This window comes from Pseudocercospora fijiensis (genome assembly GCF_000340215.1).
Source record: "Pseudocercospora fijiensis CIRAD86 unplaced genomic scaffold MYCFIscaffold_1, whole genome shotgun sequence".
NCBI classification, from domain to species: Eukaryota; Fungi; Ascomycota; class Dothideomycetes; order Mycosphaerellales; family Mycosphaerellaceae; genus Pseudocercospora; species Pseudocercospora fijiensis.
This window is the reverse complement of record NW_006921532.1, coordinates 11,694,571-11,714,121: the sequence shown is the minus strand read 5'-3', so window position 1 is coordinate 11,714,121 and position 19,551 is coordinate 11,694,571. Positions and strand designations below refer to the sequence as shown.

The 19,551-nt window shown below is 44.8% G+C and overlaps 8 protein-coding genes across 8 annotated transcripts; 4 read left to right on the top strand and 4 right to left on the bottom strand.

The window, feature by feature from the left end:
- Nucleotides 1-3,604: 3,604 nt before the first annotated feature.
- Nucleotides 3,605-4,231, top strand: MYCFIDRAFT_78438 (uncharacterized protein; the record flags this gene model as incomplete). The annotated part of the gene is made up of 1 exon (XM_007922310.1): nucleotides 3,605-4,231. The coding sequence occupies one exon, from the start codon at nucleotides 3,605-3,607 to the stop codon at nucleotides 4,229-4,231; it is 627 nt and encodes a 208-aa protein (XP_007920501.1).
- A 406-nt stretch (nucleotides 4,232-4,637) lies between these two features.
- Nucleotides 4,638-5,398, top strand: MYCFIDRAFT_210183 (uncharacterized protein). Its single transcript, XM_007924087.1, has 2 exons — nucleotides 4,638-5,042; nucleotides 5,093-5,398. The coding sequence occupies exon 1, from the start codon at nucleotides 4,647-4,649 to the stop codon at nucleotides 4,962-4,964; it is 318 nt and encodes a 105-aa protein (XP_007922278.1). The 5' UTR covers nucleotides 4,638-4,646; the 3' UTR covers nucleotides 4,965-5,042; nucleotides 5,093-5,398.
- Nucleotides 5,038-6,186, bottom strand: MYCFIDRAFT_78439 (uncharacterized protein; the record flags this gene model as incomplete). The annotated part of the gene is made up of 3 exons (XM_007922311.1): nucleotides 5,038-5,264; nucleotides 5,328-5,574; nucleotides 5,716-6,186. The coding sequence occupies 3 exons, from the start codon at nucleotides 6,184-6,186 to the stop codon at nucleotides 5,038-5,040; spliced, it is 945 nt and encodes a 314-aa protein (XP_007920502.1).
- Nucleotides 6,187-6,717: 531 nt separating this feature from the next.
- On the top strand, nucleotides 6,718-8,119 carry MYCFIDRAFT_118362 (uncharacterized protein; the record flags this gene model as incomplete). The annotated part of the gene is made up of 3 exons (XM_007924086.1): nucleotides 6,718-6,897; nucleotides 6,978-7,128; nucleotides 7,182-8,119. Coding segments are annotated over 3 exons (1,269 nt in total), but the record flags the coding sequence as incomplete, so codon positions are not given.
- A 301-nt stretch (nucleotides 8,120-8,420) lies between these two features.
- MYCFIDRAFT_78441 (uncharacterized protein) lies at nucleotides 8,421-8,909 on the bottom strand (the record flags this gene model as incomplete). The annotated part of the gene is made up of 1 exon (XM_007922312.1): nucleotides 8,421-8,909. One exon carries the CDS (start codon nucleotides 8,907-8,909, stop codon nucleotides 8,421-8,423), a length of 489 nt encoding a protein of 162 aa, XP_007920503.1.
- Nucleotides 8,910-9,938: 1,029 nt separating this feature from the next.
- On the bottom strand, nucleotides 9,939-10,965 carry MYCFIDRAFT_213792 (uncharacterized protein; the record flags this gene model as incomplete). The annotated part of the gene is made up of 2 exons (XM_007924085.1): nucleotides 9,939-10,896; nucleotides 10,954-10,965. The coding sequence occupies 2 exons, from the start codon at nucleotides 10,963-10,965 to the stop codon at nucleotides 10,234-10,236; spliced, it is 675 nt and encodes a 224-aa protein (XP_007922276.1). The 3' UTR covers nucleotides 9,939-10,233.
- A 201-nt stretch (nucleotides 10,966-11,166) lies between these two features.
- MYCFIDRAFT_78443 (uncharacterized protein) lies at nucleotides 11,167-12,848 on the top strand (the record flags this gene model as incomplete). The annotated part of the gene is made up of 2 exons (XM_007922313.1): nucleotides 11,167-11,223; nucleotides 11,379-12,848. The coding sequence occupies 2 exons, from the start codon at nucleotides 11,167-11,169 to the stop codon at nucleotides 12,846-12,848; spliced, it is 1,527 nt and encodes a 508-aa protein (XP_007920504.1).
- Nucleotides 12,849-16,560: 3,712 nt separating this feature from the next.
- On the bottom strand, nucleotides 16,561-17,226 carry MYCFIDRAFT_33088 (uncharacterized protein; the record flags this gene model as incomplete). The annotated part of the gene is made up of 1 exon (XM_007921739.1): nucleotides 16,561-17,226. A coding segment is annotated over one exon (666 nt), but the record flags the coding sequence as incomplete, so codon positions are not given.
- Between the last annotated feature and the right edge of the window lie 2,325 nt (nucleotides 17,227-19,551).

Genomic DNA, 19,551 nt, shown 5'->3' with positions numbered 1-19,551 from the left:
ATCTAGTTAGCCTAAGATAATACTCTAGATCCTTTAGCGTTTATAGAAACTTAAGCTTAGTAATAGCCGCTAATTTGTTAGCTAGCGTCGCGGTACCTAAGGTATCGACTCGTTACTCTAGTAGCTAGATCGATAGGTACCCGATAAAAGCCTTTTCGGGTACTATAGTTAGCTAGTATCGGTTTAAGGCATCGAATACCTAGTCTAGATATTATAGGTATTCCTCTAGCGTCTTACTATAGATTACGATATTGTTAATAAACGCCTTAGCGAACGCGTTAAGTTCTTCTATTCGTAGGATTCTATTAATCTATCGCTATATATAGGGCGGCGCGTTCTTATAGCCTATTACGGCGACGTTGTATATCTCCTAGCCTCTATAGGAGACTATAGAAAGCTTATATCGGTCTTCCGCTTTTACTAACTACTAGTAGAAGAAGGACTTTATATCGATCGTAGAAATGTATTTAGCGCCTTAGATAGCGGCTAAAACGTCGCCTTATAATAGTATTAGATAGGCGTCTATTATCGTAATACGGTTAAGTCCGCGGATGTCGATAACTACTCTACCCTTACGGCTATTCTTTAATTCCTTCTAGACTACGAATATAGGAAACCTAAAAGGTATTAGTTCCTTCGTCTAGGATATCTATCCTTAGTTATATAGCTTATCGTAAACGCTATCGATAATCTCTCGTTCCTTTAGGCCTATAGGATATACCTTATACGCTAATTTAGCGCTAGTAGCCTTCTAATCGCTAACTAGGGGGATCGTTATCTAGTCTTCTTTAGGAACCTTAGTAAAACAGCTATTATTGATAAATAACTGCTTATGTTTCTCTAGTAAGGCGTTATATTTAGCTCTCGTTTCGTCGTCGCTATATAGTATAGCGCCTATTAGGCCTAGCTTTTCCTTCGCTCCTAGTTGCGCTAGCGGCGGCGACTCGTCGTTTTCTTCCTATTCGGTAGTTACTATAAAATATAGTAATACTCGAGCTCGTCCCTTCTAAGCAATATTTATCGTTATCGCGGTACTATTTAGGAATTGCATTTGCTTATTAGTAAAAGATAAGACTAACTTCTCCTTTTCTATTAAGCGCGTTCCTAATAGTATACTAGCCGGTAGGCTATTAATTAAGTAGGCTCTTATCGATATAGTAACCCTATTATTAAAAACTATATTTATAGGCATCTTATTAGATAGGCTCGTAATCGTATTGCCTACTCTTTATATCCGCTAGGGGCGCGTTACCTTTAAGAGAACTCTATTAGGGTATTACTACTAGGCTAATATTCGATCTATAAGAGTAATTAGGTTACTACTATCTAGGTATATTTCTATTACTATATTGTTTATCTAAGCTAATACTATTACGTATCTAGTAGTTATACCCGTTAGCTTATTAGATCTAGTAGCCGCTAGGATTTTTGTTCTCGTCTCTTATAGTACTTCGTTTATAAATACGAATATAGCTTATTAGACGTCTCGAACTCCTAGCGGCATATAGTACAGGTATACTTATTATATACTAGACTTAGATATCCTACGTTAAGAATATCTACTACGTTAGTATTAGCGTCGTTATCGCCTCCTTTATTAAATAAGTATTCGTTAGAGTCGACGTAGTTAGTATTCTACTATTCCTTGCTCTCTAACTCTTCTAGGTTCTCGTCGACCTAATAAGAGTCCTACTTCTTACGCTAAGTAAAGGGCTTTATAGGCTAAGGCTTAGCCTTATCGAAGGTCTTCTTAGCGCCCCTTAATTGCGACTTATCGCTTGCTAATTCTTAACGGTCTTAAGGCTTCTAAAAGCGTTAGTCGCTTCGACCTTAGTTATAGCGAGGTAGCAGCGGCTATAAAGAACGTATAGAGTTAGTTTAAGGCTTCCTAGAGCCTTCCTATCGATCCGTCTATTAACAGCTTAGTCGGAAGTCTTAATCTCGATTGCGCTATAGTTACTTACCTACTAAGCGGATAGGGAAAGGTCGCGATAAAGAACCGGTAATAGCGGTATTATATCGGTTTAATCGTTATACTAGTTTAGCCTACGCCGGTTGCTTTTCGGATTTTCCTTAAGCCTCTATCTAAATAATATAATAGTATCCTTTTCTCTTAGTAGCCGAATACTATATCGTAGCTCTATATCGATATCGTTCTATATATACGTTAGCTACTAGCTCTTATTAACTAGGCTAGTATTACGTATATAGCGTATTACCTCGCTAGGGTAGGTATCTATACTACGTCGGTTACCTACGTCTAATAACATATATTTAAGCCGCGTTAGCTCGTTTAGCGACTCCGATAGTAGCGTCTAGAAGTTCTCTCGTAGCATCGTAAACTAATAGTCTAGACCTAGTACGTAGCGAAGGCTCTATTTCGCTAGGTTATTAAGCGTATTAGTATACTAGGTTAAGGCTGTTCCTCGTAGTAGTACGGGGATTCTAGACTTAACTCGATCGTTACTATAATATACTATAATATCCTTAAGTCGTTTAATAAAAATATTAATATTTTAAAAGAAGGTATTAGATCCTATAATACTCGGGTCGTCGTCTCTCTTTAGTAGGTCTAGCTAGAAGAAGCTAATTTCCTAGTCCTATATTTAGTCTAGGTTACTAGCCTCGTTAAAAATAGGTATACTATTTCTATTTCTATTACCTACTATAGGAGCCTAGCCTACTAGTGCCTAGGCAACTACTGCCTAAATAGTAGCTATTATTTCCGCCGATATAACGTCTCTCTATTCCGCTATAGTAGGAGGCTAGACGCTCGTTGCCTAAGTAGTTACTATTATAGATTAAGCCGTCGACGCGGTCGAAAGTTATATATTTATAGTAGAGGTCGCTACTATCGTTATCGTATTAGGCGATTACTATAGAGGCTATTATAACTGCTATAGCGACCTAGAAGTAGCTGCCCTTAGTTTAGAAGGTAACTTCCCCTTTATAGGTAAGTGCTTTCTAGACCTACTAGCTAAAGTAGAAGTAGTCGTAAATAGCGAATTTAGCTTATATCTTCTTTTATAAAACTATAGAAACGAGTTCTATATAGGCTATCGGTATACTAGTAAGTCGAGCTACTTAGAGGGATAGGTCTCTATCGCCTAAAAGTCCTATAGAAAGCGTTCTAGATAAGACCTAACCTTTGCGTTAGTAATCCGGTTAGTTTATATATATATAGCGAAAGCGCGGTTATTATTTATAGAGTTTATATAGATATACGTTACTCCGTATATACGGTCGTAATAAAGTAGTAAGGGGAAGTAGTTAGGCTCTTAGTCGGATTAGCCTAATCTAGTTACCTCGTTCTAGTAGCGTCTTAAATAACTCTTAGTAGTACGAGGGTTTAGTACGAGCGAAGCTACTAATTGTTATAAAGTTGAGATTAAAGATAGTTATATAAAAGGGGAAGGTTAATTACAGAGATAGAGCCGTTGCTCCATTAGTTAGCAGACCCCCTGGCTGTTCCTTCTTCCGTAACACTACCGGAACTTTTAAAGGAGTTCCCAAATTAACGGAACATTAATTGACCGCTGCCGAGCCTGAACCCACCGTGGACGCCTCTGCAGAGAGCTCCAACATGAACATTTTCTGCGCGACCATGGCCACAGCGGCAGAGTCTTCTGTGGCAAGCCTTTCGCTGAGCGAGAGCGCATACACGCCGTCTGCGAGCACAAAATCTGGCAGCTTTGCCTTCCCAGCATACACCTCCTTTCCGCCCTTCTACACGCTCCAGCCAAATCTCACGACACGATCGCGCCAGCTCGAGCTCTGGTCTGCACTGATTGCCTCTTACTGCGCCCACCACCGAATCTTCCGCTTGGCTCTCTCTTCGCCGCCCAGCGACCTCTTCTCCAACACCTCCATCAAGCGCTCGCTCAAGCCAGCAGACATCCGCGCCGTTCTGGAGCATATGAGCAAGCCCGAAAATGGTCCGAGGGCAGAGTGGATAGCGCCGACTTCACGCAGCGAAACGAGCAATACCTGCTACATCTACTGGAAGACTCCATCCGAGTGGGCAGATACGATCTACAACTTTGTCGAAGAGACCGGCCAGAAAGGCGCTGTCTTGACCATTTACGAACTTCGAGAGGGCGAATCGAGCACGGGCAAAGAGTGGCAGGACATTGATGAAGCGCTGCTGAGAAAAGTTCTGAACGTCCTGGTGAAGCGCGGCAAGGCGCAAATATTTGGTCAAGAAGAGAACGCAGGTGTCAAGTTCTTCTAGGAGAAAGGCCGAGGAATCAAGTCCTCATAGCATTTGTTTCAACCAGAACTGTCGCTGGACAAGGTCGGCTCTTGTTGAGAGATATCAGAAAGGTGGATGGTACTGCGTCGCTGCTATGGACACTGCTGCAACCCTTCCCGAAAGGCCAAAGCCGAAGGGAAAAGGAAAGCAGGCCTCAAAGCGGAAAGCACGTCAGTCGACAAATACCGAGTCGGAGAGACCGCAGTCAAAGAGGCCTAAAGCATCATCATCTCGTTCTCGCTCGCGCAAACGTGCTATCAAACAGGAAAGCGACCACGACATGCAGGAATCGAGCTCAGAAGACGAACCTACCAGGGTCAAAGCCACGCTGTACGATGCGGTAGCTGGTCGCGTTGGTTACGAGGGCTTTCTTCTGAACAAGGGTGGAAATCCGATGCCACCTGACCAAGTCCTCTTCAGCCGTGCTGATGCTCCTGTGCGATACCAGGAAGACGACAAGTACTTTGCGCATCGCCATTTGCCATCTGATCAACGTCTGCCAGATTCCGATCTTCTGAAAGCGATTCATTCATATGCTTCAGACTTCTATGGTTCAGGCAAATCGGGGAATCCTCGTTACGACTTCAAGAGCCTCGATGAGACAGCGCTTCTTGCTATGGGAATTCTTATCGAAGAAGCAGTTGCCGAGTCACTGGGGAAGACTGGTGACCTAGCATTTGTGGAAGGCCCACAGCGCGAAGATATGCCTTGAAACAGCTAACAAGAGCGAGTCTCGAGACCACCGTCACGCTCAAGGTTGGATTTCATTTCGCGCTGCATGCACTCTACGGTATGTAGTATGCCAGGTCGTTGCCAGGCTCCAGCTCATATTGCGTAAAGCCATTCCCCAGGAAACGCCACCTGTTTGCGCTCCTGTAACGAATGTCAAAGTCTTCGCCTCTGAGCTCGGCATTGACTAGTTTCTCGTACAGGATGGCACTGCCAGCGAATGTCGCAGTCACGCGACCGTTTACGCGGTTCGCCTTGTACCACGAACGGCAGCCTCCTGTCCCTGCGTTTAGAAAGCATCGTCAGCATGACTTCCTGGTCGAATCCGCAATAAGAATCTACTCACATGTAAGAGTCTTGTGGATTTGGTCGCTGTAGCGACAAAACTCGTCCACGACTTCCTGCTTCGGCGCAATTGATGCAATATCTTCATGGGCCACTTTCCCAATCCACCGCAGCATCCATTCCGCGGACCAGTCCAATGAGAATATCAGACTTCCGTGGCCAACTGTGGCATTCGGGCCCGTGAAGAACATGTTTGGCATGTCAGGACATGCCAGAGAGATGTAGCTCTCGGGTTCATCCTTCCACTTCTCTGCAAGACTGATTCCATCTCGACCTATCAGCGGGAAAGTGGGTACTTGGCTGATGTCAAACCCGGTCGCGCAGACGAGCACATCGCTTGGGTGAAATGTTCCATCCTAGGTATGTATACCATCAGCCGAAATGCTTACAATCTCACTGTTCGTCAAGTGCACGTTGGACTGCGTGAAGGCCTCCAGATATCCGCTTCCCGGCGTTATTCTTCGACATCCCAGCTCATACTTAGGAATCAGCTTCTCGCACAGCACTGGGTCATGGTTCAGCTTCTCCGCCATCTGCTTGGTTGCAAACTCTGTCATCTCAGCATTATACTCGGAGCCCTTTCTGAAAAGCCTGAAATTCCTGTTCATCGTACCCTGGATGTTCTTGCGACACTTCTTCATCTCTTCCGGATCACGGAGCTTTTCTTTCTCCTCTGGAAGATATTCCGGGTTCGGATTTGGATCATCTCTACCTATGAGCTTCGCAGGCTGATGGCGTGAGACTTTACAAGTCGGGCCTCTTTGGAAAGAGGTGACAGTCGTGCCTGGAAGTTTCGCCATTTCTGGGAGTATCTGAATCCCACTAGATCCATTGCCAATGACCATTCGCCACCGGCTCATGGTGACCATTTGCTGCGCCATTTATCATCGACATGTCTGCATTCCTCAAATTTTGAAGACAACGGTGAATTTAACAGAGCAATCTGAGGTTTACAGCATCTCTTTCACTCGATGAATCTGTAGAGTTCAACCTGCCGTGCTCGGACGCCTCTTTGAGATAATGCATTCGGAGCGAGCATTATTACAGACTAAGGTCCTTATTGCTCACACCCTACGCACAACACGAGATTTATGCCCTTTTATATAGCATTATCTAAGATGTGAAACCGCCCGACTAGAGTTGCTTGTCCGTCTCATCTTTGGTCTTGTGCCGTTGCGACTCCAATGCCGAGAAGCAATCCGCAATCCCAGGCAGTCGGCAACCTCGGCCCAAGACTTCCGCAGCTCGCCTGTGCTCTGCCAAGCCATATCCATCTCCCTGTGCAAACCGACGACCAACTCATCTCAGTGACCTTCCGAATCTCATAGCCTGGAATACAGTAACGAAGAGCCATGTCGTCCTACTCTGGCTCGGCCGGAAAGACGAAGCACTTCCAGATCCAGAAGCACAACCTGCCCGCCTCTCACATTCGCGAATACCCTCGGGCAACGACCGACGACCAGGAAGAAGTCGTTCGTCTTGCAATCAAGCAGTACACTCCTATCAAGCCGGCCGGAGATGGGAGGAATGGGGTGACCATCATCGGTGGACATGCGAATGGATTTCCGAAGGTGAATACTGATGAGGCTATATCGCTATCTATGCATTATTGTGAAAGGCAGAGTTTGAGCTTAATTCTTTCGACGGTTAGGAATTGTACGAACCCTTATGGGACGACCTTTATGAACGACTGCAGAAATCAGGTGTCTATATCAGCAGCATATGGATCGCAGATGTCTCGCATCAAGGAGATTCCGGAGTCCTGAACGAGGACATTCTCGGCAATGATCCATCATGGTTTGGTGTGCAGACTACCAGCTCTAAACACGATTCTGTGCTGATTTTCCATCCTCAGATCACCCTAGAGACCTTTTCCTCATGATCAATCATTTCCGAGAGCACATGAAACGCCCTATGATTGGTATTGGCCACAGCATGGGCGGTGCCCACCTTGTCAACCTCGCACTTATGCATCCACGACTATTCACGACGCTGATCCTGATTGATCCCGTCATCCAAAGAAACCCATCAGTACGAGGCAATTTCGGCCCAGCTCGAGCTTCAACCGTCCGAAGAGATCGCTGGGCAAGCAGACAAGAAGCAGAAAGCAAAGCCAAAAGATCCAAAATGTTCCAAACCTGGGATCCCCGAGTCCTAGAAAAATGGATGCAACACGGTCTCCGCGAACTCCCAACACCCCTCTACCACCCGAAAGAACCTCAACCCTCCAAACCCCTCCCAGCAGATCCCATCCTCCCCCAACCACCCTCCTCCCGCGAACTAACCCTCAAAACCACAAAATTCCAAGAAGTCTTCACATTCCTCCGCCCCAATTTCGCCACAAAAACCCACCCGGACCCAGAAAACTTCCCCAACCCGGAAACCCACCCTGACGTCCCCGCCTGGACATCTCCCAAATCCCCTTTCTACCGCCCGGAACCCCTCGTCATATTCACCCGCCTTCCAAATCTCAGACCGAGCGCGTTCTATATATTCGGCGAACACTCGGATCTATCGGCGCCGCTTCTTCGCGCGGATAAGGTGGCGCAGACGGGGGTTGGATGGGGAGGGTCTGGAGGTGTAAAGAAAGGGAGGGTGAGGGAATATGTGTGTCAGGGAGTGGGACATTTGATTCCGATGGAGGTTGTGGGGGAGACGGCGGATGTTGCGGGTGAGTGGGTTGTAGAGGAGTTGAGACGGTGGAGGGAGGGGGAGGAGGAGGAGAGGAGGGAGTGGGGGAAAGTGCCTAAGAGGGAGAAGGCGGTTTTTAGTGAGGAGTTTAAGAGGCAGATCTTGGGGGATTGGTTGGAGGGGAAGAAGGGAGGGGATGGGAAGAGTAAGCTTTGATGAGTGGGAATCTCTGTCTGTGGGTAAGGGATTTCGAAATGAGCATGCGCGCTATGGGCGGTTTGAAGAAGCTACTTCGAGAATGATGCCGAACCGCTCGCAGTCCTCGTCCATTCCGAGGTCTGGCGTTTCATGCTTATGCAGCAATCGAGATTGTCTTGTCCGGTGGTGATGCCACGCAGATCCAAGCAGAATATGCAGACACCAGAGCAGAAAAAAAGAGGCAAGACGCACCACCACAATCCCCTCAGACCTCCCCACCCTCATCCTCATCCCCACTCGACCGCCCACCCCCCTCCATCTCGAGGCACGCATCCTTAACCCTCCTCCTCTCCCGCCCAACCGCCCTCTTCAACCGTGAAAACTCATACTCCACAACCATCCGCCTCCTCTGCACCAACCTCTCCTTCACCTCAATAGCCCTGCACTCAACCACCAAATCCAATTCCCAAGCCTGAAACCACCAGAAATCCAACATATGAGATTTCTCCTTCAACCGAGCCACCAATCTCCTGGAATCTGTCAAAATCCGATCGAGTTCTTTTTCGTAGAGGGGGAGGGCTTCTTTGCGGATGAGGCGACAGGTGTTGAGGAGAGGGAGGCGGAAGGAGGTGGGTTTTGTTTTGCGGCGTTGGAGACGGCGTTGGAGGTCGGTGAGGGTGAATTCGTAGATTATGAGGCGGAGGTCGGGGGGAAGGGCGAGGAGGGGGGAGGTGGTGGTTGTGTTTTGAGACATGGTGGAGTGGATGATCGGTCAAGATCTGGGGATTCAATGTTGTGGTGTGCGATGGAGCGGAGTTTCGATGCGATGTTGATGTTGTCGGAAAACGTGGTGATGTTTGGCAATGGAAAGGATTTTTTGTATCCAGTTGTGATGTCGCAAGATCTCGCCGGGCTTGGTATGTGATGGCACAAGTGAGCTTTGCAAAGTGATGGTCAAAGCAGCAGGCTCATCTGTCAGATAAGTAGCGGTGAGTTGATGTGGCAGCCTCAAGAAGTGAAGCGATTGAGGACTCCATCCCGTTCTGTTGGGAATCATCTGCCTGATGGGAGGAACAATTGTCTTGTGAATCAGAGTGAAATGGAAACGTGACGCTTTCTAGACAGTTCTCGGACATCCACAGCTCGATGAGTGGTCTTTTGCGTTTGGAATTGCGATTCAGCATTGATCTGCTCGACTTCATGATGATCTTCTCAAACTCGGCATCGAGAATATCTTTCGACGCGACCCAGCATGGACCGGCGGCTCGCAGGCCCGACAGAGCTCACTTCATGTGAGATGATCCACAGCCAAGCTCAGTGCGAGAACCTCTCGCTCATTAGTAGCCAGTATGACGAGTTCCATGATCCCACGTTTTCTAGGTTTTCGACGTGGTGGTCGAGTGCCTATCCGCGGACAACCGTTGAGGATAGAGATGCGGAAGCTTACCTGCTGGGGTACAGATTACGGATCTCGTACTGATTATGTTTCAGCGAGTATCTAGTCTTGAATCTCGAGCTGTAGCTCGACTACTCGACGAAGAAGTGTCATCCAGGACAATTGGGCCCACAGCCGGGACCATTTCAGATTGCGAGTTTCGGGGCATTCTATAAGGCGATCGTGATCAGTCAGAATTCTGGCCAGCTTCTCGGTATCGTTTCTTGATGGTGTTGCGATGGCAAAGGAGGGTCACAAAGGAAAGCGGAGCGGAGAGGAGGTTCCAGGTACATCTTCCTAGGGATGCACATGTTGGTGGTCCAGGGCATGACTTGCTGACGAGCTAAACGGAGCGGAAGGGTATTGCTGCCTGCGGGTCAAGTAAACAGCCAATGCCAAGACGGCTCTGTCGCTGCAGAATTCTCCACCTTCGTCTTCTCTCTTCCTCGTTCTCCACATGCCATTTTCAACTGTTGAACTGTTGAACTGGAAGACCTGAGAGCCGGTGGGCTTCTGCCGCAGCGCGCACGATGTCCCAGAACCTCGTGGACTGTGGTGCGGTGCTTCTCTCCACATATTGAAAGAAGCGAGCAAAGCTCAAGAGAAGATTTAAGGCATGGGATCATCCACCTGCATATTGACTTCAACCTTCATTCATGGTAACATCTCCCGCTTGTTCAGCTTGCTCTCCTTCGCCCATCCACCACAGAGTAGGTCCTGTGCCGGTATGCATCATGCTGCCTCGAACAAGATACGGCGGTGCCTTAGACGCCAAATCTTCCTCTTCCTTTGATGCGTAGCTTTGACTTCTCAAAGCATCGGGAGAAATGTCGTTCCACGACTCCTCCTCAATACGGACCATGCAGCTTTCGGCGTTGTCAAAGAAGAACTCGTTGACGCCACCCTCGCCATCGTCCGCTCGCCACACATACGCCCAAGTCCCGTTATCATCCTGCTCCCATTTTGTGTTGTCGAAGAGAGTTTCCGGCGGAACGACCAGATCTTCGTAAAAGTCGACGCTCAAAGCGATGCCTGTCATATTGGATTGCGTGATGGTTGCTCGGATAATCTCGCCTTTGAATGGTCGGAAGACGATCAAGCGGAAGTCTACATTAACGTTGACGATTCCTGTGCCATGGCCGATGAGACCTTCAGAAGCACTGACGAGAGAATGGAAGCCCACGCAGAGTCCGACCTTGTGGATGACCTTGTCGGCATATTTGGCGTTGATGAAGTCCTCGATGGATCGTATGCTTGGCTTGTGGAAGTCAGTCGGGTGGATCTGGACCACGTCCGCCAGCGTCACCTTATCAAAGTGTCAGTATGCCTGGCACAACTTGCGTAGAATTCTGCATGTGCGTACCAGCGTGTACATGGCGAGAATCGGCGCGGAGGCGACTACGATCTTTGGTGTTGAGCAAGCTTCAGATATTCGTCACGAGATCAAAGTCTCATGACTGCCGCTTTGGGCGAGATATTTCATGTGAGTCGTCGCGCTCGTGAAGACGTGAAGAGCAGTCCAAATTTAGACCTGCCTTACACTTTGACTTTGCACTGGCCAATGGGAACTGTCGCCATGTGCAGGGGTCAACCTTACGTCAGAACATTCATCCATCGCAGCGGATTCCACTCTGTAAGAATACACAGCAAAGTCGCAATCATGTCACGATAGCAGTACGGAGTATGCCATCGAACTGCGGTTCTGAGAAGCTCAATCGAGTGTGAGAAATGGCCGGCTTTTCATTTCCACCACCGCCTCCTCCACCGCCGACAACGAATACTTCACAGCAAGCTTCTCCAAATTATCCTTCTGGCGGCTACGACGATCAACGAGGCCGCGGGCGTGGCAGAGGCAGAGGCAGAGGCAGCAATCGCGGACTTCATCGCAGCGGTGGAGGTCGAGATGCACAACTTCGGGCTGGCTCCAACGACCACTATCGTGACAGCGCGAAGCCTCAATATGGGCACGATAGCCAGCAACAGCATGGCGCTGCACAGAGGCAGTCATCGTTTGCTGGGCCTCCAAGAACCTTTGATGGCCACAAGAGGAAGCTGGATGTGCTTCGTACCAACGAGCCACGAAAAGTGGCCAAGCAAAGCCCCCCAGCAGCGCCTTCAGTTCCCAGCTTTGGTGCGCCACTTATCTCGCCTCAATCACATCACACCCCCAGAGTACAGCCTCAGAACAAGTCGTTAGGTCTCACTCCTGGCGACGCCGATCCAGTCTACTCTTCCTCGGAAAGCGACAATGATGACGAAGATGTCGACGAAGAAAAGCTGTACCAAGCTCTTGGTGAAGGCCTCACATTTGAGCACAACGGCAGCATAATGTCTCTGAATAATGTAGCCGATCTGGCCGAGTGGATTCAAGAGCGCAAAGAGAATTTCCCGGCCAGATCCCGCCTTCCTGAGAAAGAAGAAAAGAAGCGCCGCATAGGCGCAGAGCGTAAGCGGCTTCTGGATGAAGCTAAAGCTGCACTTGGTGATCGAATTGTGCGTCAGAGGCCACAGAAGTTGAATCGACGAGGAGAAAATCGTGCGCCTCAAAATGCTGGGAGGAACACTGCTTCTCAAGACAGGCCGCAAGGAAGAAGGCCTTCTCAGGGAGAGGTTGCTGAGACCAATGGATCTGACCAATCTGGCGCCACTCGCCTAGGGCAGGATATATCGGAGTCTGGCTCACAAATTCGACCCAACAAGGCAGTGACCGAGCTTTCCAGGCCTGCTTTGTCGTCCGTTTCACCTTTGAGCACCCTCGAGCCAAGTGGGTCGACTGTCAAAGGAAGCTTGGAGAACTCCGAGAACAAAAGAAGCGATTCAGAAGCACGAATCACGGCAAAGAATAACGAAATGCCAGAAGATGACGATACCTCCTCGATCTCCTCGTCCTCTTCTTCCGACACCTCTTCAGACAACGACGACGATCCTCCAGAAACCTTGACGTCCAAACCTCCACCACTGTCATACACAAAGTCGAAGCCTTGCAAGTTCTTCGCCGCTACAGGCCGTTGCCGCGATGGAGACGCATGTAGGTTCAAGCACGAACTGAAGCCAGGCGCTGCAAAAGCCTTGAGGAAAGAGGCAGACCACCTCAAAGAGGCACGACGACGCGATCCGTATGCGCCGATCCTAGACCAGCCGGAGAGAGGCTCAAAGATGACTATCCACCAACGATTGCTCGAACAGGAACAGGACGCAGAAGAGAAGCTTGCTCTACAGGTGATCAAATATCTCGGCAAGCTTGGGATGTTTGATTAGAGAGTCGACGGGCTGTCGGCGTTACATTAATGCTAGCTGTGAATAGCTATTGTATTGTTAATATATAACAATGCTCGTAGCGATCGATGTTATCTACGCGTATTTGTATCCCTTTCCCTTTTCCTTTTACTATACTATAACTTGCCGATACGTTGCTACTCTTACGCTTTCGCCCTAGGTCTTTTAGAAGATAAGATAGTTCTATTATATTTCGCGAATTCCTAAACGCTAAGATATATACGACGCCTAACTACGCGCTTCGAGCCGAATTCTCTAATACTAAATCCTATACTATACTAGATTAATTTTAATAGAATAAATAGAGATAGTATACTATATATAGAGATAATATTATATCGTAGCTATATTATAAATTAACTTTAACGAATTTCTAGTACTATATTATTATACTATTAGGACGAATACTAGAAAGCTCGAGAATATAGAAAGTCCTAGTATTCTTAATCTTTTAGAAAAGTATAGTAGATATATTCTATTTCGTAGGTATCTTATATATATACTAGGTAATACTAAGTCTACGAGATTTAGAAGTAGCTAAATAAGAGTATGCTAAGACTGTTATTAAACATTGTAAGTAGATTTATTCGGTTATAGGTATATAGTACGACTTTGTCTAGCTCCTTTTTATTATTAGTATAGAAGCCTATAGATATATAGAGCTCGAGTAGTATATCGAGTACGAATTCCTTAACGCTATATTACCGACTAGATAGGTTAATTATATACTAGTACTAGAATTTCTACGAAGGTTCTAGTAAATAGGAAAGGATAAGATACCGAATTAGATAAGGCTCGCTAGGGAAGAGGCTAAGAGAGATTATAAATTTAAATTTCTAAATCTATCTCTTCTACTAATTAGAATATAACTATCTTCTTTTTTATAATAAAGATACGAGAAAATTATATACCGATCTAATAAGCGCTCGAAAATTTCCTAAGTATCTAAAAATCCGAATAGAAAAGCTAGAAACTATAGAAACGTAGGCGTATAGATAGCGTAGACAAACTAGTACTAAATCTAACTCTAGACGAGCTTTAATATACCTAGTAATTAATGCCCTCTTCTTTAGCCTTCCCCCTAACTCTAATACTAGTACTAAGGCCTATACTACTAATACTCGCTTAGTAGACGAAGCTATACTTTATAAAGAATAAGATAGATCTAGTACTATAGTCTTATATTTAAGATCCGTAGGATATCGAGCCTCCTTATAATAGATATAGTTATAAATACTTCTACTATAAGTACTATCTAGTAGATAGTCCTAAGGTATAGAAATTAGTATCTAGTAACGTAGTAGACTATCTTCTTAACTTCTTAAGGCATATAGTATTATTATCTATCTAGATAAAGATCCGCTATAGGGCCGTATTAGTATCGATAAAATATAGGTAGTAGGCGAGGGCAACGAGGTAAGGCGTACGGCTACTATTCTAAGGAATATAGCGGAAGCTAATATAGATAGATTTAGGTAGGTAGTAGCTCGCTATACTATAGTATATAGTATCGCTTATTCTTTCCTTGTTTCTAGGGCTATTAAAGAGATAATAGTATTAGTAGTTAATCTATATATAGACAAGAGTCTTCTAAAGTTATATACTTTAATAATAGTACGATTGTAGTATAACTTCGAGAACTAGCTAAAGAGGGTTAAAATAGCGCTTCTTAAAGCTATTAGTTGCCTCTATATTAGTACTAATATAGAGAAGGCGTAATACGGCTATAAGTACTTCTAAGCAATTAAATATTAGTATATTAATAAGTACGGCAAGCTTACTTAAGTACCTATTAACCTACCGCCGCTATAACAAGGCTCTTATACTAGCGACTTTCTTACTTAGCTATTAATCTCGTACTTTAAGACCTTCTTAGTAGCTTATAGGCTTCGCTAGATAACTACTAATAATATAGCTAGTAATAATACCCTCTACGAGTCGATTAAGCTCTATATATATAAGAAGGGCTATATATACTAGACTAAGTAGAGCCGTCGTCTACGCTACTTTAGCTATATTATTAACCTAATTATTTAAGCCTTTATATTTGCTAAGTCTACGGAAGTAGTAGAATTAGCCGAATAAAGAGCGCTCTTAGTATAGCAAGTACTATATAGTAACTAAGCTAAAAGCGAGCTATAAGGTCTCTATATCTAGGTATTTAGATCCTAATATAGAGTACTTTACTAAGTAATCTCTACTATAGCGTCTCTACTAGCTAACTAAGGTCCTATAGCGAGAGAACGACTTCTATAACGCCTTTAAAGAATTAGCTAAGATATAGCCGAAGCTGCCCTCTACCTATTTAAGGGCGCTAGGTAAGACTCGCTAGAGTAGCTAGTTACTAATAATCGAGGAGGCCCTCTAAATAAGGCCTATTCTTAACGCCTTGTTTATTAGTATACTATAGATTAGTAAGTACCGGCTTACCGAGGCAGACTAGCTTGTTTTTAAAGAGATACGTCTATTTCTTATACTATTTAAGGAAGCGACTTAACGTTTATAAAGCTATAAGGTTACCTTCGACTACTTCTAAGAGACTATAGACTAGTTACTTACTTGCTTCGAGCGTACTAAGAAGTAGTATACTAAGCGAGAGGCTATAATAAAGGCTATTTGCGTCTCTTAGTATCTATTTAATAAGTACTATTATCTAATCGACGATAGTAGTATCTACGTTACTATAATACTATTATATCTAACTCGCTATAAGGTATAGCTTCGTAAGCGTTAGTCTAGTAGTAAGAAGAAGGACTAGTTACTTATTAGCGGTAAGTAAGTAAGTCTATATAATTATACTAAGGAAAGATTATAAATTAGGCGCCTATTAGCCCTTATCTACGTACCTATCTAGTCGTTATTTCTTAGATTTAAAAGGCCTATCTTAAAGAGCGTCTCGCCTTTTAGTCTATCGTAAGTACTAGATATAACTTCTATTAGAAGGTACTATATCGAAGTTAAGCTAGGCGCGTATAGTCTAGACGAGACGTCTCGTAATATAGCTAGCTAATTTTAGAGCAGAGGGCGGCTAGGTAGCCTAGCGGCGTAGTACTATAGGTACTTCGTGCAGTCGGTTATAGAACCTTGTATAAATCAAGTCCTGTTTACATATAAGCCAGCGATGCTCAAGTGCAGTAGCAGTACTAAAATCCAGAATTGTTCAAGCGACAAGTTTCTCGACCTTTAAAACTATCATCGTATATGAAATCCGGTACGTCGTTATCTCTGGAGTACTTGGCTTATTTGACTGATCCCATGAAGTTAGATATGGCAAACATCAGTGTCAGCATCCTTGTGTATCAAGCAGAGCCATTAGACTACTGGTGGACTCGTCACACCGCACTTTGGCTACAATTCTCCAATGGCTCTCCTTCCACCTTGGTCCACATCGTAGGCCCTACAGGCGGATTCACCTTCGAGCATAGAGAAGTGCCCAAGCCCTGGGAATCGCAAAGCTTCGCGAAACGTGTCGAAGTGGGTGTCTTGAGCCGACCCTCGACATCTGCGCAAATCGTGGCAGCACTCCGAGCAGTACAGATTCGCAACGAAGACCGGGAGTTCAACTGCCAAACTTGGGTGACAGCAGCATTGGACATGCTGAAAGGCTATAATCTCATTTCGGATGAGATGCATGCGGCAGGCGTGGACGGCATGGTTGAAGCTTTGTACGAAGCCAGAGATACAGAGGGTTGAATTACGGTCGCTGCCATCGTGCTAAGGCTTGGAAAGTGAGGAGTTCTCGCGTGTATTGCTTGTCGAAGATGTTTGTAGCGTAGTCTTTCCAGTCCCTGCAAGCTGTGGGCCTGTCGAAGAATTTCACATATTCCCAATACTCCGGATACCATCCAGAATACTCCCAGTCCAGTATTGCCTGTATTCGACCGTCTTTCACAATGACATTCCGGGGCGTGAGGTCACCATGTGTGAAAACTATCTTGTTGCGGTTATCGAAGGAATTTGTGATTGCCGCTCGGATCGGTGATGGCGTGGTAGGGAGAAAATCTAGCACGAACTCATTGAAGTCTGTCTCACTGCTGAAAGGGCCGCCGTAATAATCTGTGAATTGGCGCAAGTCCCGAGCTGGACCTCCCAGTGCTCCGATTCCAGGCTGATTGGGTTCTGCTTCACGCATAGTGTTGATAAATTGCTTGAGCTGCTCTGCAATGGAACTCTTCTGTTCCGGGTCCATGGAGGGCCATGCTTCTTCGAGACATTCTCCTTCGGCGAATGCCATCAAGATCTCAGTCCTTTGGCCATCAGAGATCAGGTCGTGGACGACGGGGACCGGAAGTTGCAAGGTGTGCGCGAATTGCAGCGCTCGGCCTTCCTCGACGTGAACACGCAGACCAGCTTTGCGAACCCCAAATTTTTCCTTCGCAATCAAGCAATCGGACCGTCTTCCGCAGACGAGAGTGCCTGAGTCGTCTTAGTACCTATGTCTTGAGACTCTATCCGGGGGCCAAACCTTGAGGATCCCGCCTGAAAGCAGCCCTTCGTGCTGCGGGACTGGTTTTATCGCTTTCCAAGGCGGCTGGGTGACCTTCGAAAGGGTTGGGCGGATCACAGCCCCCGTTCTGCATGTTATGGATGCGATCTGTGGTATATTCCTCGAAGACAGTGGTGTGGTGTCCTTCAAGATATGGAGTGTCTTGAGTAAGAAGTCATGTCAACAATGCTTGTGCTAAAAGCACTCCGGAGTTCAGTCGAGAAGCGCAGCGCATACAGAATGACGAGCTGAAGCGACGTGCGTCTTCCGATACGGATCAAAAACAGTAGCTGCCTTCCAGAGCCGATATAGTGTAGCACAATGGGTAGGAGCGGTTGTCAAATAATTTGGCCCGAAGCGCGCGGTTAAAGGATGTATCTCAGCGTCCCGAAAATTCGAGAAGCAAAATAAGGCGACCTTGTCTTCCAAGAGACCCGGGGCTTAAGTACAGCGTCTCGGTGATAAGTTGTAGTCGTGTTGGCGATGCAAGGAGAGATGTAGGGTCACGGTGTTTTCAGGATGTGCCCTTATATATAAACACGGTATAGACGTCTTCCCTACCTAGCGTATAGTCCTACCCACTATATAGCGATTTTCCTAATAAAGTCGCCTACTTTGTAATACTATAACTTAATAATACCGTAATAGATTTACGTTAAATTTTAGATATAGAAAGATAGAGATATCTTCTCTAAGTTCTCTTATTCTAAATTGAATTTCTAGTTCTAGAATAGGCATAGTAGTACTCTATCTAGCTATAAAAAGTAGATATCTTAGAATATTTACTACTACTACTAGTATAGCTTAGTTTTAAAGTGGAATATAGTAGAAACAAGTATATATACTATTAATTAAAATAGTATAGAGTATATAAAGAATACTATTAGGCTACTAAAACCTTACTACTAACTTAAAGTAACTAGTAAAAGCTTTTTTAAAAATGTTTAAAAATAGTAGTTTTTTAGTAATATAGCTACTCTACTATCTCGATTTAAGTATCTAGAGTAGTTCTAAGTAATAAAATACTAACTTAGAGTTTAAAATATTTATTAAATTACTATATAAATAGTAAAATAATATTTTATATTTCTATTATATTAGAATATATTTTATACTAGTTAATAGTCTATATATAGCGAAATACTACTTAATATATAATATAATAGTAAGAGTAGAGTATACTAAAGATTTAAAATATATACTTAGTAGTTATATATATTCTATATAGTAAATATTTCTATTTAGATTTTTTAGCTTTTACTTAGCTAAGTATTCTATATATTAGTAAACTAAATAGATAGTCTTTCCCGCTTTATTTAAAAGTCTATATATATATAAGAAGGGTTATATTAGTAGGTAGATAGGGTAGTAGTAGGTATAGGTAGTATTTAATAAGAATCTAGGAGGAGAGAGAGGAAGGCAGGTATAAGAAGGGTATGTTAGTAGGTAGATAGGGTAGTAGTAGGTATAGGTAGTATTCGATAAGGAGCTAGAAGGAGAGGGAGGAAGGCAGGCAAGTTGGCCTATTACTAAGCGCCAAGCCCTGCCTAAGGCACTAAGACCCTAGCTTCACTTAGCCTAGTTACATACTAATCACGTATAGCCTCTTTAGCCCTAATACACGCTTCCCTTCTAAAGGCCGCGCCCTCGTAGCTAGTCTTTGTTCTAGTCTTAACCTCTATTACTACTAACTTAGTAGGTCTAATAAGCCGCTTAGTCCGCGCTAAATTGAACGTATAACTACCGATTATATAACTATATTAAACCTTACCTTCTAATACAATGTCTAACTCTAACTACGCTATCCTTATATATAATAAAGTAATATATAACTATAAGAATTAAGGACTATCGACTAATTATAATACGAGCGCACCTTCCCTACTATAATAGGTAGGTATACGGGGTATTATAGCACTGCCCCCGTTCTAAGTAATATCGTACCGAGTTCTTTACGTCTACTCTAAAAGACCTAGCTATGTCCGCTTCCGAGGGTTATCCGCTTCCGAGGGTTTGTTCTTATTATTACGAGGGCTATTATTGTTCGTAGTTTCGCTAGCCCTAATTAGTTAGGTTTAGTAGCCTTCAATTGTTAATCTTATCTTATCTTTTTAGAAAAAACATAGCTCGTCTAGTTTCTATAAGTAAAGGCTATTATAAGTGTAGTAGTAGTGTTAGGACTAAAGAGGTTATACGTAA